Genomic DNA, 15,929 nt, shown 5'->3' with positions numbered 1-15,929 from the left:
GAACAAACCAATCCCAGCTACTATCTTCCAGAACAAAAGAGAGTCACCGGAGTGCTTCACAAGGCTGCAACTCCACTCTGAAGCAGTAAATATCTCTATTAGCTTCGTGATGCCAGTTGGCTAATTATGGCTGTCTCGGTAAAACCTCTACAAAACAACCCTGTGCAAGTGATGTCTATTCAGCAATTATATATTTTGCTGTTCTAGTTCACAATTTGAGATAATCTTTCCTCATTTCTGAATCTTTGTCTTTTAATATGGTGCTGGGGGGGAATAAACGCATAAGCAGGAACAAGAGATGAGAGGTACGGATCATCTCCGAGCTATTAAGACAAATGGATGCAGCCCATGCATTACAACACCACAGCAAACTGTTGCCACCACGACTTCTTGCCTCTCCCATGAGGTCCAGCCTGCGAAACAGGGGGGACACAGCAACAACTGCGTGCTTTGAACATTAAGAGCTGCTGGGGGGGGGGGGTTTATTCTGTTTAGGAGAAGTGATGGGGATAAAGCAAACACGCTGGGGAGCGACGGGTCGGTGTCCTTCACCGCCACGGGTTACCGGTTACCCCCGCTCCTGCTGCACCGAAGCGATCCAGAATTGGTGCGTTCCTTTCCTGCTCTCTCGTTTCTGCTGAGCGCGAGAAAGCTGGGGCTGTGTTTGGGGTGTGAAATCCCTTGAAATCCTGTTCCTGAAGAGCGCGCGCTGAGTCACAGCCGGAGCCTTCCCACCCCGTCCTCCCCACCACACCGCAGGGCTGCGGGAGCATCCCGGCCCCAAGCCCCATCCCAGCGAGGTCACCGGGAGTTTGGGAAGGGAGTGGGGTTCAGCTGGGAGGGAGGTGGGGGAATCACTGCAGGGAAGGGGTGGGAAGAGCTTAAAGTAGGGAAAAAAAGTGTGGGTGGAGAGAATCCTGCAAGCTTCTACTCAGGGATGCTCAGGAACCCCAGGGAGGGGAAGGTGGGAGAAGCTGTGGCCAATTCTCTCTGAAGTTTCCCCAGCAATGCCATATATTTACTTGGCTTTTCCATGTGCAAACCCAGGGCCACACACACCAAAGCAGCTCATTCTCCTCTGGATGCACAGGAGAGTTGCAAGGCAGGGGAGGGAATACAGCTCAATGAGGTCCGCAGGGAGCTGAGGTTTCAAACGTGGAGCTCCCACTCCTACTCTCCACCAGTCCCCTGAAACGAAGGCACAGAGGAATTGGCAGCGTGAATCAGACCAAATCACTGCTAATTTAGGGAGGTGATGGTCCCTTTGGACCATGCAGGACATCAAACCCTGGCATCAGCCCCAGACAGCGCTCGGAACATGCACTGGGGGTAAAGTAAACTCTTGGTGGATGCCACCCATTTCCCTGAAGGCCCTTCCATCTGAACACCACCTTGCAAGCCCAAATCAAGTCCCAGAAGACCGCTCACATTCCCTGGGGATGCTGCGGATCCAGGGGCTTGGGAGGGAGGGAAGGAAGGCTGGACAAGGCGCATGCAAGGGAAGGGGAAGGCAGAACTGAATGTGCTCGCTCACACTGTGGTTTGGAGGTTGGTTACAGAGGAAAAAACAATGCCCAGACACCATCAGAATCCGCCACAAACAGGGACCCACAAGTCCCAGTGTGGTACAAACCGGTGGCATCGGTACCACCACTGTCACACCAGCAGCTCAACCCACGGTTAGCCAGAAGCACCCACTTCCCATGGAAAGTTTTGGGCTCTTTTTAAGCAAGCCCAGGCAGAGCAGCCACCGGAGCTCTGCGCACTGCATTGCCACCTGAACTCCCAATGTTCCCTTTCTCACTGCCCTTAGCAGGTGAATGGGAGTGAGCATCTCCATGGCTGGAGCATCTCCTCTCCATCATTCCTTGTGCAGCTGTGGCTGCCCCATCCCTGGCAGTGCTCAAGGCCAAGTTGGACACAGGGGCTTGGAGCACCCTGCTCCAGTGGAAGGGGTCCTGCCTGTGGCAGGGGTTGGAGCTGGATGAGCTTTAAGATCCCTTCCAGCCCGGACCATTCCAGATTCTATGATTCTACGCACATCCACACCACAAAACCCAAACCTGGGTACCAGCACCATGGGTCTCATGACTTCGAATGTCTTAAAGGCCATCAAAAGCTGCAAAGCCATGGCCGCAAGGGCTGCCCTGGATCCAGGCCTCAGAGCAGCGGGATCCCAGCCCTACCCAGGTGAGGAAGGCAGGAAGGCAGCCCCGGGTTAGCCGTGCATCCCGAGCATCGCTCCGGATTCCTCCCTGTACTACACGGTGTCCATGGCAACTGCAGGCACCATCCCACCCCGTCCCCCCCACCCTGCCTCATAGCAACGGCTCCAAACAGTGCGAAGGCAAAGGGGGGGGGGGGGGGGAAAGAAGGGAAAAAATTATTCAAACGGATCACAAACAGCTTCTGTCGAGGGAGACGCGGTGCCAAAGCCTGCTTTGGGTTCTGTGCTTGGGGGAGGCGAGAGGGGAGGTCACAGGGTGCTGAGAGGAGCAAGAAGTCCCTCAGAAACAACCCCAGCGTGCGCTCCCACCTGCATTTCAACCCCATCCCTGTGACTTCAGGCGTGAGGCCACGCGGGGATGTCAGGGTGAGCCCCTGCAGCGGGGCAGAAGGAGCAGAGGGATGGAAACAGCCACGTCGTGCTGCTCCGGGTGAGCGCAGGGTCGGGAGGCACCCTCCTCGCCGCCGGCAGCGCAGGGGCACCCGGCTCTTGGGCGCAGGGGCCGCCGGTCTCCTTGCACCTTGCAGGGAGCCGAGCGTGGTGTCAGTGTTCAAGCGGCTCCAGGAATCAAGTCAGAATCCACTCTCCCACCCATTCCAAGATGAGCACGAGAAAAAAAATATAATGATATTTTACTCACCCATCAAAAGAAAATTACTCACGCCAGGCGCGTAGGCGAGCACAATTCTGCAGGGCTGTTTTAGGCCCTGACTCTGCTACAAAAATACCCATTTTAAGTGAAGCCTGGTTGTGAAACACGGTTGGGGCTCAAGCAGAACGCCGGGGTTTAGCTGCTCGGGCAAAGAAGGTGGGAAACGGATCAGGAGAACTAAGCTAACATGCTGATCGCAGCCCCAGGACCCAGCTCCCGTCCCTTTGCTTTCATCCTGGGATGTGCAACCACGTCGCATGGGTGTTGCACGTGGCCGCAGCGTGCAGGGAGGTGTTTGGGAGCAGCGTGCACCTTGCTCACTGCCCTGGTATCCACTTGCTTCATCCAACCTCATTTTATCCCGTGCTCATCTCCAGCTCCCGGTATCGTTGATACTTGGAGGAACTGGGGACGCTGCCATTGACCACGTCGGGATTTGGGCTCCATAAGAAAAACCCCAGCAATATTGATTCACTGGAAAGAAAACAGTGCCTTGGGCTGTGTTTTGCATCCCACCTGCCCAATGTGGTCACAGCACAGCTCCAAAACACGGAAACCACCATGAATAAGCAACAACCCCACTCTCCCGCTGCCAGGCAGCTATGCCTGCTCCTCCCCACACTCTTCCCTTGCTAGGGAAGGTGTAAATCCATCCTTCCTGAGAGGGGCAGCTCCTCTTCTTCACCTCCACCCCCAAACCTCTCAAGCAAACACGTTCCCATTGACTCTGCGCTGTGTCTGGTACCGACCTGGGGAGTTAAACAGCGCACAACCAGTTCAGACCCTGACTTTAAACCCTTGCCAGCTCCTCAGGCCACTCAGCAAGAGCATCCTGCCAAGAGGCATATGGTTTAGCAGGTCAGCGACAGCAACGCCCATGCAGAGCAAGGATGCTGCGGTGCAACAAACCCCCCGTGCTTCCCGCTGCCTCACCATCAACATTTGCCTGACATCCTTCGTCCTGCAGCAAACAGCAGCTGCTGCAGCGGTGCTGGGAGGCCAAGGCAGGAAAACCCCTTCCCGCTTGTGAAATCACCTGCGGGGAGCTGGGGAAGGGAGAACAGGAGCTCTTTGGGAGGCTGGGGATGAGCTGCTGCAACACTTGGGTTTATGTGGTTCCATGAGGCTTAAAATACCCTTTGGTGGTCACAAATGAGACACTTGTGGCAACAGAGGGTGTGGATCCAGCAGAGCCATCACTTCATTTCTCTTTGTTGTTTAAAAGGGAGTGATGGCCAAGGTAATCACTGGAATATTTTCCTCTCTCCTCCAAAACACAAGGCCACAGGGGAGTGGGGAGGGCAAGGGGGATGAGGCTGTGTTCAAGAGATCCCACTTCACAGTGCAGAAGCCGAAGGGAAGGCACCAAGCTCTGCTGAGATGCAGAAAACATCTCATCTGTCCATGCGAGGCTGTTTCCAAAACAAGCCTCCTCCTGCTCTAAATAAAGCTTAGCCTAGAAAGACTGCACTGCCTAGTTGCCTAGGTGCGGGAGTTGGGAATTTGGGGGTTTAATCCAGTCTCTGTCACCAGCTTTCCTCTCTGGAGCAAAGCTTTCCTGGGTTGGTACAAGGGGTGTTGCTGTGTCCTGACGCAGAGAGCCCCAACTCACCAGGGGCAAGGGAAAGCAAAGGATTATCCATGCACAATTCCACAAGGCACCCGCCATCCCGAACACAAACCAGCCTCTTTGCCCTTTGGGGACCCCTCACGCCAGCCTTTGCAAACCACTCAGGTCATGAGCACTCCAGAGGCCAAACCGGAGGCAGTGACCGCAGGAGCCGCAGGCCAGGGCTGAGGAGGAACCTCCGGCCTCTTAATGGGCTGCAGGAGCCTGAAGGGGGTTCAGTGGGTGCTGAGCCGGGTCCGACGGTGCCCGTGGGCGCAGAGGGACGCAGGAGGCACAGGCGCGTGCCCTGAACGCTGCCGTTGTGCGGCACAAAGCTGGCGCAAGGCTGGCTCCTTCCGCAGGGGCAGCGGCGATGGCCACGTCCTGCTCTGACCTTCGCGCCCTGGCACAATGGGTGCAGGCTCCCGGCGCACGTCACGCCGGGCCTGCTCCCGCTGAACTCCGGCTTCTCCCGGTGAATGGGGCCATTGATCCAGGGCAGGAGCTGCAGCCAAGAGCGCTGCTGGGAGGGGGATTGCGTCCGTGCCACGCTGCGGGGTCCCAGCCCCGCGTCAGCGCAGCCACGGCACGGCCAGGGACTGACGCTGCCGGAGAAGAAAGGGACTCAGATCCCAGTGGAATTCCCCTCCTCCGGCACTGACCTTTCCTTCCTCCCCAGCAGCTGCGGGCAGAGCCACTCAATCGCTCAGCAAAAGCCACAGGCAAGGGTGCCCAGGCCTGGTGTGGCCGAGGGACACCGGGACGTGCTGATGCTCTGGGTAACACCTGAGGAATGGAATGATTCTCACCCGAGTTATCCCCCATCCCTCCGGTGAAGGGAATGCTCCCCTCTCACGTATGGGCCCTGCGGCTGCTCCCGGGCCAGGAGAGCAGAGCCGGACTCATCCACCCCGGAGCTCAGCGGGGAGCCAGGGCAAAAGGCAGCTCCAAGCCCCCCATTGACCAACGCTGCCTCCAGCCACGGCTGCTCCGGGGTGGGTAAAGCAGAACCACAGGAACCCGGTGCAGAACGGTGGCTTTTTAACCAAAAGGTCCTGTTTGATCAGTCCCTGTGTGCGGGTCACAGAAACACAGAACCAACCGGGCTGGAACAGAGCTTTGAGCTCATCCAGTCCAACCATTCCCAGCACTGCCACGGCCACCCCATGCCCCATGGCACTGAGGCCTCGGCTCCATGGGGTGTGAACGCTTGCAGGGCCGGTGCCTGCAGCCCTGCCCTGGGCAGCCTGTTCCATGAGGACCCTCTGGGGCAGGAATTGTTCCTCAGCTCCATCTGAACCTACCCTGGTGCAGCTTGAGGCCGGTTCCTCTCCCAACCCTCAAACCACCTTTAACTCCCACCCTGGTGGACTCAACCGGAGCCCTTCAGGGAGGCAGGAGCCCCGTTTCCCCTTACCCCACCGCATCCCTCCCGGCGCTGGCTCTGTGGGGCTCTCCAGGGATGAGGAATCAGGCCCTTGGGATCCATTTCTAACACTCATTTAAGCAGACAGCGGGGAAGGGGCCCAACAGCAGCCGCCAGAGCCCCGAGCCTGCTTCAAACACACGCAGGACCCATGGCATTGACAACAACCAAGCTTTACTTCCATGCACCCGGGCGGGTTTTACATCGTTCCAGAGCCACGGGGCCCTCTGGGGAGCTCCCAGCGCAGGCCCTGCCAGGGCAGGGCCCACAGCAACGCGGCCGGGGGGGGTCTGGGTCGGCTCCGGGGGGGGAACCCCCTTACCCCCCCCCCCCCGTGCCAGGGCTCTGCACCCCCACGCCAGGGGACACTCGCTCTGCCCCAGTTTACGGCACCATGGGGGGAGCCCGCCCCGTCCCCCCGGCCCAGGCGCAGCCCCCGCTCTCCCCCCACAGCGATGCCCCGGAGCAGCCCCGCGGGCCGGGCCCCCATCATCACCGGGGGGGGGGGGGGAGCGGCGAGGGGCTCCGCACCCGCGGGCACGCACCGGGCCCGGGCCGCGCTACCGCCGGGCCTGGCGGCCCAGCACCGCAGCGGCGAGGGCCGGGGCCGGGAGCCGGGCGGGCCCGGTCCGGAGCGGGAGACCCGGGGCACGGCGCGGCCGGGCCGGGCCGAGGGGCCCGCACTCACCAGCTCATGGCTCCCCTCGCCGCTCGTACCGGAAGTGCCGCTCAGCCGCCGCTCCGCCCCTTCCGGCAGCGCCGCCACTGGGCGGGAGGAACAGGGGAAGGTGATGTCGGGACGGGGCGTGACGTCACGGGGCAGAGGGGAGCGGGGCAACGGGGAGAAAATGGGTGAAAACGGTGGAAAACGGTGAAAAACGGTGGAAAACGGTGGAAAGCCCCTGCGAACGGGGGTGGCATCAAAGCACTGGAGCGGGGAAGGGCTGGAGCGCGGGGTGGGCAGGAGCATCCTAATGCAGGCAGGGGCATGGGAAGGGGATGCTCAGGAGCACCCTGGGGTGGCGAAGGGCAAGAGGTGCCCCGGCGCACCCTGCGATGGGCAGGGGCATGCTCAGGAGCACCCCAAGGTGGGTTTGGGACGGGGAGGGACAGGGGTGCCCCGGCTGGGCAGACCCAAGGCAATGGAGCAGGGATGTGCAGGGCTTTCAGAGGGGCAGCAGCGTCCAGGTTTGGGGAGAGCCCCCCCCATCCCCATCCCCGGGAGGCCGGGCGGCTGTGACCAAACCACCCCATGTCCTCAGCACTGGCCCCATCAGCCGCCACCCTGGGGTGAAGGAAAGCACCCCCCGAGCTCTGGGTGCCGTCAGAGCCCCCGTTGGCACCCGCAGCGTGGTGCCAGCACGTGCCGCAGCACGGGACGCGGGGAGGAGGCCTGGGATGGGTGCCAGGGGTGGTTTATCCATGAGCAGGTGGAGGTAAACAGCAGTGATTACAGCCAGGGAGGATGATGCTAAACTGGGAAGGTGCCACCGACACCGGTGAGGACAGGGATAAGCCGGAAAGGAGCAGGAGAGGGGGGTGGGCACCCAGGGGATGGTGCCCATGGACCCCCCAGCACACAGGAGAAGGAGCCGGGGCGGTGGAGAGAGGAGGTTGAAGGTGGCACAAAGGAATCAGTTTGGGGGTGCTGATGGATGGGGGTCAGAGCAAACCCCGAGGGGAGGCAGCCGGGAGGACCCCACCGCATCCCGGCCAAGCTGTGGCGAGGAAGAGGAGGGATGGAGCGAGGCTGGTGCCAGGGTGGGTTTGCTGGTAGGACACGGTGCTGGTCCTGGCCGCCGTCCCCACCGCGATGGCCCACGTTGGTGCAGGGGATGCAGTGAGGAAGAGCTGGGACAGGCGGGTCCTGGGTGTCCCGATGGCTTTGGGGCTCAGGGAGCACATTCCATGGAGGCTCTGCCCCATGTGTCACCACGTGCCAGGGGGATCATCTGGGATTCTCCTCCAAAACTCAGCCGCGAGCCGAGGTCAGAGCTGCCGCCTTGGCCAGGAATGTGGGGACGGATCCGTATGGCAGCGGCACGGGGCAGGAAACACAGAAACCATCCAGGCCTTCGGCAGAAGCCATCTCCTGCCAGGGAGGAGCTGAGCCGAAGATCAGGGAGAGATCCCACCGACATCTGTGGCACCAGCAGCTCCCAGCTGCGCCCCGGCAGCGCCTGGATTCGGGTCCTCGTTGCTCCCGGCGCTGCGGACGGGCTCTCAGCTCTCGGTGCTCCTCCTTGCAGCAGATCCCATCCCATGGAGCGCTCCTGGGTGTCCACATCCGCGGGGAGGAGCGAGGCGCCGGTGGCCTCCTCGGGGGCAGGGGCAGCGGGGTCCGGAGCTGTGTGACTGCAGCCCCTTCGCTCCTCCGCGGAGCGCAGGGAGCCCGCAGCCGGGATGCAAAGTGCCGTGTTTCCGTAGCAACCAGCGGGTTCCGTGCGAGGTGCCGCACGCTCGCCGCGCGTTTCGCCACCCAAGGGTGCTCCTCACCTTCCTGCTCCGCGCAAGGGACGCCCGAGTGGCAGAGCGGGTCCGCAGTGTGGCACCGGGGCCGGGACACCCCGTTCACACCCGGTGGGCTCCTTCCCTGCTCCTTATCACAGTGAAGGAGCCCGAAGTGTTGGAGCAAGCATCGCCGTGGCGCAGCGGTGGGGGTGATGTGGTCTTTGCCATGCCACCGCCTGCCCCGTGCGCAGCATCTCCACTGACTTCCAGCACAAGGCACCAGTGGAGATGGGCACAACCACCGCCACCACCGCAGCACCCATGGGTGATGCTGGAGGCCGTGGTGGCTCTCCCCACACCATCATCTGCATGTGTGGTGGCTCCGGCTCCTACACATCCACTTGGCTTGTCCGAGCCATGCAAGGGGACAGCGCAGGGACTGGTGGCTCCAAAACCAACACAACCCCTGGGTGCTGGGGGATGCTCGGAGCACCGATGGAAGGGAGCCCTGGCTCACGCTGAGCCCGCGCCTGGTCCAAGGGCTGATCCAGCCTCGTCTCAATGGTCAACGAAAGGCTCAACCACCCAGGAATCCACTCCGGGACACAGGAGCCCACCCAAGGCAGCACCCACGAGCCCCAGCACCACAAGATGCCATTGCTGGATGAGCCCGGGCATGCTCCGAGTGGCCCCGGGCACCGTCTGCTCCCAGGTTCTCCATGACATTAAAGCTTCTCCAAACCCTGGGAGCAGCGGCTCCTCCGGGGCCTGGCTGTGGGTGCGAATCAAAAGGCAGGAAGTTGGACGGCGGTGCCAGTGCCTCCACAGCCCGGGAATGCCGGGAAAGCCCGCGGTGCCGATGCTGGATGCCAGCACTGCCAGCAGTCCCTAGGGAATGCGGATGCTTGTGGGATGCTTCAACACAACTGAGCCTGTGCAGCCCGAAGGACCCTCAGCATCCTCCAGCACATTCCCAACTCCAGGAGAACCAGGGCTTCCTGGGGAAGGATTCAACCACCCATGCGCCCGCTCCACATATCCATCGCCTCATCCTTGCTCCTTCTCCCACCCGTCCCTTGTGCCCGTACAAGCGCTGGCGCTGGATCCGGTGGTTATTTATAACCGGAGTGGCCTGGCCCGGCCCCATTCCCGTGGCGGCTCTGCAGCGGGGCGCTGGGGCGGCGGTACCGGGAGCGATCCTCTTTCGCCCACCGTTATCCGACGGATGCTGCGCGCCGGCAAACCGGTGCCGGGATCAAGGCGGCGGCGGCGACGGCAGTGGCGGCGCGACAAGGGGCAGGATTAAGACGCAAGGTCAAGGGCAACTCAAGGACACGGAGGATTTGGGGGTCCCGTGGGACAAGGGGGGGATGTGAGGATGGAGCCGGTCGCCTTCGGGGTCACCCAGTGTCCTGGAATGCCGGAGTCACGGCGGCGTCCTGCGAATAGAACTGAAGGAGAAGGGGGGGCTGAGAGAAGGTTGGGTTGGTGCAAAATCAATCATATCAAAAAGAACCCAGACAACACAACACTGGGGGGGGGGGAAGGACAAACAGGCCCCAAAGTCACCCATAAAGCAGCACAGCAGCCCCAGTCTGCCCGTCCCAAGTCACTTTAAACCCCCCCTGCCAGAGGAGAAACTTCTTCCTGCTCTTTCCAAACCAATCTCGATCCTTTCTGAGCAAAGCAAAATAAAGATCTTGACTCCGGCTTTTGATTGTCAGCAAACACAATATATTTACTGCATTAGCATTTGCTCACAGTGCAAATGGTACAACAATACATCAGTTCCAGGGTCGGAGTCGGATTTTGTTTCCCTTAAAAACGCTGTGTGCATCGACGAGCATCTTCGCGTGACGACATGACAAAGGAGCAAATGAAATGTGTGTGAAAATTATCACCTTTTCACGATATCAAGCATCATTTTTTTGCCTTTGAACCTTAGTATAAGGTACTATAAATCCAAGAAATAAAAACATCCACAAAATATATTACATCTGGTGTGATTTTTTTTTCTTTTTTTGCCTTTTTTTTTCCTCCTTTTTTGTTTTTTTGTGTGATTTTTTTTTTGTTTTTTTCTCTGAGTACTCAACTTTATACAAAAGTCTCTCAAAAAATATCATTCCCTTTAGGTTTGTGTGGCGAAACCTGATTGTGGTCGGTGTGGTTTTATAATGTAGTTCCTCTCCGTTCACGGCTGCGTTCTCTCCCTTCGCTTTATTTCCTATACCTCTCGAATGTGGCGTGTGTGTGTGTGTGTGTGTGTGTGTGGTTTATTTTTCACATGCAGACATCAAACCTGGATAGCACGACCTTTTGGCAACAAAGAGTAGTATTTTTTATAGCTTTTTCAAAGTCATTATTCTTAATTCTTAATGAATCCTTATTTTTGCTTCTTTTAGCTTAAATGTCTGAGCACAGATTGATTAAAACAAAAGAAGAAAAAAATCAGAGCAGTCATGCAATGACATGCACATACCAGAAGGAGAAAGGAAAAGAAAAAATGGGAAATAAGAGGACTAATTGATTATTTTGCCTCCTCCGGACTCGGTTGGCTTTAAAGTGACCAAATAAAAGCAACGTTTCCAGAGCTCACATTATCAAAAGTAGGCGGTAAAATCCTGGGGTGGGTTTTGGGGTTATTTTGAGGCGTTTCTGGACAGAATTTCCCTTCTGATGAAAAAGAAATAATAATAATAATAATAACAATAATAATAATAATACAAAATGAAAAGGGGGAGGGGAAATAATAAACCAACAAACCCAAAAGCTGCTGCCGGGACGTTGCTCCCCGCCGGGGGACCCGCAGCCCCCCCCGCCCCGCCAGCCCCGCTTACCTCCGATGGGAGCCGGTGCTTGGGAACAGGGAGAGGGGGACCGGGGAGAGGGCCGGGGGGCAGAGGGGAGCCGGGGGGGCTCCGTCCATCCATCCCCGCCCGGCCGCGGGAGGTGCGGCTCGGGTCCAAGGAGGGCCCGATCCTGCCCAGCCCGGCCCCGGGGATGCGGCAACCGGGGATCCAGGTCAGCCGGGATCCCTCGGGATATGGAAGCCGGGCAGCCCGGATCAGGGCCGAGTGAAGGGTGGGTGGGCTGGACCCGGGACATGCGGGATCCGGGAGGTGCGGGATCCAGACGGACTGGACCCGGGAGGTGTGGGATCCGGGAGGTGCGGGATCCAGGCAGGCTGGACCCGGGAGGTGTGGGATCCGGGAGGTGCGGGATCCAGATGGACTGGCCCCGGGAGATGCGGGATCCGGGAGGTGCGGGATCCAGATGGACTGGCCCCGGGAGATGCGGGATCTGGGAGAGCTGGGTCTGGGCAATCCGGGTGTGGGTAATCCGGGTGCGGGCAGTGCAGGATCTGAGCACCGGGGTGCGGGCAGCAGGGATCCGGGTGCGGACAATCCGGGATCTAGGCAGTGCAGGGTCCTGTCGATCCAAGTGCAGGCAGGATCCGGGTGCGGGCAGCCTGGACCCGGTCAATCCGGGTGCGGGTGGCGTGGACCCGCACAGCACAACCCCCCGGCACCCTAAACCTGGGCGACGAGGCCGCTGCGGAGAGAAGAGGGGGTGCCACCGAACTGCTCCCCACGGTCCCTTCAAGCGCACGTGGTGACAGCAGGAGCGAGGGCAACGGGGGGCGAGGAGGTGGCGGCAGCGGTGGCGGGGGGCACGGCGGGGGGCTGCCCACCCGAGCCCTTGTCGGTCTTCTTCTCCTTCTGCTTGAGGTGGATCTTGGCGTGCCGCTTGCGCTCGTCGGAGCGGGCGAACTTGCGCCCGCAGAACTCGCAGGCGAAGGGCTTCTCGCCGGTGTGGGTGCGGATGTGGGTGGTGAGGTGGTCGCTGCGGCTGAAGCTCCGCATGCAGATGCGGCACTGGAAGGGTTTGTGGCCCGTGTGGATGCGGAGGTGCCGGGTGAGCTCGTCGGAGCGGGAGAAGCGGCGGTCGCAACCCTCGGCGGGGCAGGCGTGGGGCCGCTCGTGGAGCGGCGTCTTGCTGGGCCGGTTGGGATACTTGCGGGGTCGGATGGGCTTGAGGGTGAGGGGTGGCTGCGGTAGCCCCCCGAAACCTGGGTGGATCTGCTTGTCCTTGAAGGCCTTGATGGTCTCCAGCGGGGTGATGGGGGGCGGGTTGACGCGGATGGGGTCCAAGCTCTGGAAGGGTTTGTGCTCCGTGATGGTGCCCATGTCGTTGGGGTGGTGGTAGAGGTTATAGTCTGGGATCATGGGGAAGAGGTTGCTGTCCAAGGCGGGTTTGGCCGCCTGGTAATCCTGGGGGGAGTAGGTGAGGCCGGGGTTGCTTTGAGGGTCGTGGAAGGAGACGGGCTCCGGGTAGAGGTCACTGCAGGAGGAGTAGGGCGGCAGCGCGGGGTACATCTGGTCCACCTCGCCCTGCGGAGGCCCCATGCTGCCCGCCGAGCTCTGCGTGCTGGTGAGCGCGCCCGAGGACGGCGGCACCCCCAGGATGCCGGCGCTCATCAGGCTGATGATGTTGTCCTGGCACCAGTTGGAGGGCGAGTCGAAAGCGAATTTCCCCAGGTAGGTGACAGTCTTGTTGCCCGGGGCCGGTTGAAAAGTGCCCGAATAAGAGGACAATTCCTGGCCGGCTTTTTCGTTCGCTAAACCAATGTCCATAACATTATCTGCAAAGTGCGAGAGAAACGGGGCCGGGTGAGCCGGGAGGGCCGAGACGCCCCGGGGGGATGCACCGGGGATGCACCGGGCCCGCTCCTTCCTTCCCTTCGCCGCTCCCCGCATCCCCCGGCGCTGGCTGCCGGGGCCGGGCTGCCGACGGAGCGGGGGGGGGGGGGTCCCCACCGGTGGGACCCGGAGGGGGACGGAGGTACCTGCGGCTACAGGTAGGCTTCCTCCCCGTCCAGCCCCGGCAGCGCTGGGCACTCCGCGGAGCCGGTTGCGGCCGCCGACGCCGTTACCGACTCGCAGCCTTCCCTGTGCCCATCCCCGGAGAAACACGAGCTGGGGGGGGGGATGTTTAGCCCCGTGGGACTCCGCGTGGGAGCAGGGACCCCCCGCCCCAGCCCCGCACCCCGGGAAAGCCGATGCCGCGTCCCGCGAAGCCCACGCTGCTGCGGGATCGGGGGGGAAACGGGCACGGCCACGCGTGTCCGCGGTGCCTCCGCATCCCGGAGGATCCCGGTGCGGGCGGCTGAGCCCCTCCGCGCTGCGGGGCTCCGGCTTTCCCCCTTCCACCCCCCCCCCCCAGCTCCCCGTGTCCTCCTCCTCGCCACGGAACCCGGCCCCGTACCTGCGGCGGCGGCTCGGCAGCAGCTCGGCGGAGCCCTGCAGCGATCGCGCCGAGCCACGGCGAGGAAAGGGGTGGGTGGGTGCGGGGGGGGGGGACGCTCCCCAGCCCCAGCGCTTCCCTTCTTCCCTTCCCTCCGAGGCTCCATGACACCCTTCCCATAGCGTCCTCCTCCTCGCCCCACCGCTCCCCCCCCTTCTTCTTCTTCTTCTTCTCCCCATTTCCCCCCCCCCCCCCCCCCCCTTTTTCCTTTACCTGCAGCCATCTGGTTGTAGTGAGCCACCGAGTCGCTGCTGCTGGAGAAGATATTCAAAGAGTTGGGGATCTCCTCTGGGTACAGATTGTCAGGCAATTGGTTCATCAAAGTGTTCATGGTCCCCGGCAGCTTCTCCAGTAGTTTGCCTGTCATAGCACTGGAGGAAAAGGCTGGATCAACGTGGCTCCGAGCTCAGCTCCCGAGGAAACAACATCCGAGTGGCAAATCCGTGCGAGGGGAATCATGCGAGAGAAAAAGTTGGGGGGGGGGGGGGGGGGGGGAGTGGAGGGGGTGGGGGGGGCGGAGGAGGAGGGGGTGCGGGGGGGGGGGGGGCGCGGTGCTCCGTGGGTCCCTGGTGGTGTTTCCTCGACGGGGGGGGTCTGGCTGGCAGATGTTGGTTGTAGAAGCGGGTGGGAGGATTTAACCCCTCCTCTCCTCTCCTCTCCCCCCCCCGTTCCCTCCCTCCCTCCCTCCCTCGGCTCCGTTCGCAGGTTCCCTCCGCTGCCGCCCGAATGCTCCGCCGGGGACTCCGCAGCCCATTTATCCGGGCGGCGGGAGCGCTCCGTGACGTAGCTGCCCATATATGGACAGACAAAGCCGAGCCGAGGCCGAGACGTCACAATGGAAGCTCCGCACAATGGAACATTAGAAAGCAGGAAGCGGGGCCGGCGCGCGCGGGGACGGGCAACGGGGAGAGCGGTACCGGACACACCGGGTACCGGACACACCGGGCAGCTTGTACCGGGCAATGGGCACCGGGCAACCTGCATCGGGCACCGGATACACCGGGCACCGGGCAACCTGCACCGGGAACCGGGTACCGGATACACCGGGCACCGGGCAACCTGCACCGGGCACCGGGTACCGGATACACCGGGCACCGGGCAACCTGCACCGGGCACCGGGTACCGGATACACCGGGCACCGGGCAACCTGCACCGGGCACCGGGCACCGGATACACCGGGCACCGGGCAACCTGCACCGGGCACCGGGCACCGGATACACCGGGCACCGGGCAACCTGCACCGGGCACCGGGTACCGGACACACCGGGCAAGCCGCACAGGGCAACTGCACCGGACACACGGGGCACCGGGCAGCTCGTACCGGGCAGTGGGCACCGGGCAACCTGCACCGGGCGCCGGGCACCGGACAACGGGCAACTTGCACTGGGTACCGGGCAATCTGCACCGGGCAACCTGCACAGGTCGCCAAGCACCGGGCGGGGGTCTTCCCCTGCGCCCTCACATCCGACCGGGCGAGCGGTGCCGCCCCCCGGGAGGGCGCGGGGTGCGGTGAGCCCCGGGGATGCTCAAGGCGAGGCTTCATATCCCCCCCCTCGTCCTCCTCCGCCCCATGGGGAGCAGGAGCGAGGGGATGAACCGGCCACAAACCCCGTCCCGCAGCCCCGCGGGCGGCGGGGCCGGAGCCGCAGCAGCCTGAAACCGGGTAGTGGTGACAGAGGAGATGGCTTTGGGTGACAGAGGAGGTGGCTTTGGGTGACAGAGGAGGTGGCTTTGGGTGACAGAGGAGGTGGCTTTGGGTGACAGAGGAGGTGGCTTTGCCCCCTCCCCGTGCCCCGGGTCCCGCGGGGAGCAGTGCTTTGAATAGTTTAGAACAGGTAACACTTGTTGGTCGCCTGTGATTTTAACCTCACCTCCCCCCTTTAAAAGTTTGGCACTTCCAAGGCGTCAGTAATTAGGTGGTTTCGTGCTAACTGTGCCAACTGATGCTATCTTTAAAACCCTCCGAGTTATATAGCAAATGTATGGAAAAATGCTGTGTTGCAATAGCTCCACTTACCCAATTCCTGCAGGGCCGGCTTTGCAATGGGAGCGGGATCCGTGCTACGGGAGAGCTGCGGCTGGAGGCACCGGGCACCGGCTGCGGGGTGTGTGTGTGTGTGGGGGGAGCACGGAGAGGAGGAGGCCACCGGTGCCAGTAGCCTCCGGGTTTGGGGTTGGGGAGTGGTTGTGGGGTGATGTGGGGCTCGGAGGGGTGTGTGGGGGGGGGGGTGTACGGAGAGTGGGGGGCTGCAGTTCCCAT

At 61.6% G+C, this 15,929-nt stretch overlaps 2 protein-coding genes across 8 annotated transcripts in view; both read right to left on the bottom strand.

Annotated features, from left to right (window-relative positions):
• Nucleotides 1–6,979, bottom strand: part of BIN3 (bridging integrator 3) — a 33,918-nt gene extending 26,939 nt beyond the window's left edge. For 2 of the 5 annotated variants that reach the window (XM_065659293.1, XM_065659294.1), the window contains exon 1: nucleotides 6,603–6,678. In XM_065659293.1, the coding sequence (XP_065515365.1) occupies nucleotides 6,603–6,610 (8 nt within the window). In that variant the 5' untranslated portion in view covers nucleotides 6,611–6,678. Of the gene's footprint in view, nucleotides 1–6,602 lie in introns of all 5 variants that reach the window. The other 3 variants (XM_065659291.1, XM_065659290.1, XM_065659292.1) reach the window with 3 other exon arrangements.
• A 9-nt stretch (nucleotides 6,980–6,988) lies between these two features.
• Nucleotides 6,989–14,394, bottom strand: EGR3 (early growth response 3). 3 transcript variants are annotated; one of them, XR_010608137.1, is made up of 3 exons: nucleotides 13,883–14,394; nucleotides 10,962–13,007; nucleotides 6,989–9,816 (listed from the first exon to the last, which is right to left on the bottom strand). XR_010608137.1 is itself a non-coding variant. In XM_065659288.1 (2 exons), exons 1-2 carry the CDS (start codon nucleotides 14,034–14,036, stop codon nucleotides 11,965–11,967), a joined length of 1,197 nt encoding a protein of 398 aa, XP_065515360.1. In that variant the 5' UTR covers nucleotides 14,037–14,394; the 3' UTR covers nucleotides 10,077–11,964. The 3 variants fall into 3 exon arrangements, 2 of the variants coding, with proteins under 2 accessions (XP_065515360.1, XP_065515361.1); XM_065659288.1 differs by lacking the exon at nucleotides 6,989–9,816 and having other exon boundaries at nucleotides 10,077–13,007; XM_065659289.1 differs by lacking the exons at nucleotides 6,989–9,816; nucleotides 13,883–14,394 and adding an exon at nucleotides 13,212–13,288 and having other exon boundaries at nucleotides 10,077–13,007.
• Nucleotides 14,395–15,929: the final 1,535 nt, after the last annotated feature.

This window comes from Lathamus discolor, chromosome 22, assembly GCF_037157495.1.
Source record: "Lathamus discolor isolate bLatDis1 chromosome 22, bLatDis1.hap1, whole genome shotgun sequence".
Taxonomy (NCBI): Eukaryota; Metazoa; Chordata; class Aves; order Psittaciformes; family Psittacidae; genus Lathamus; species Lathamus discolor.
This window is presented reverse-complemented; position numbering and strand designations above follow the sequence as displayed.

Bases quoted from the DNA above. Each gene is read 5' to 3' on its own strand.
- EGR3 (XM_065659288.1), bottom strand. From the start codon at position 14,036: ATGACAGGCAAACTACTGGAGAAGCTGCCGGGGACCATGAACACTTTG. The intron at 13,008-13,882 runs GTAAAGGAAAAA...CGCACTTTGCAG, and splicing joins CTACAACCAGATGGCTGCAG to ATAATGTTATGGACATTGGT.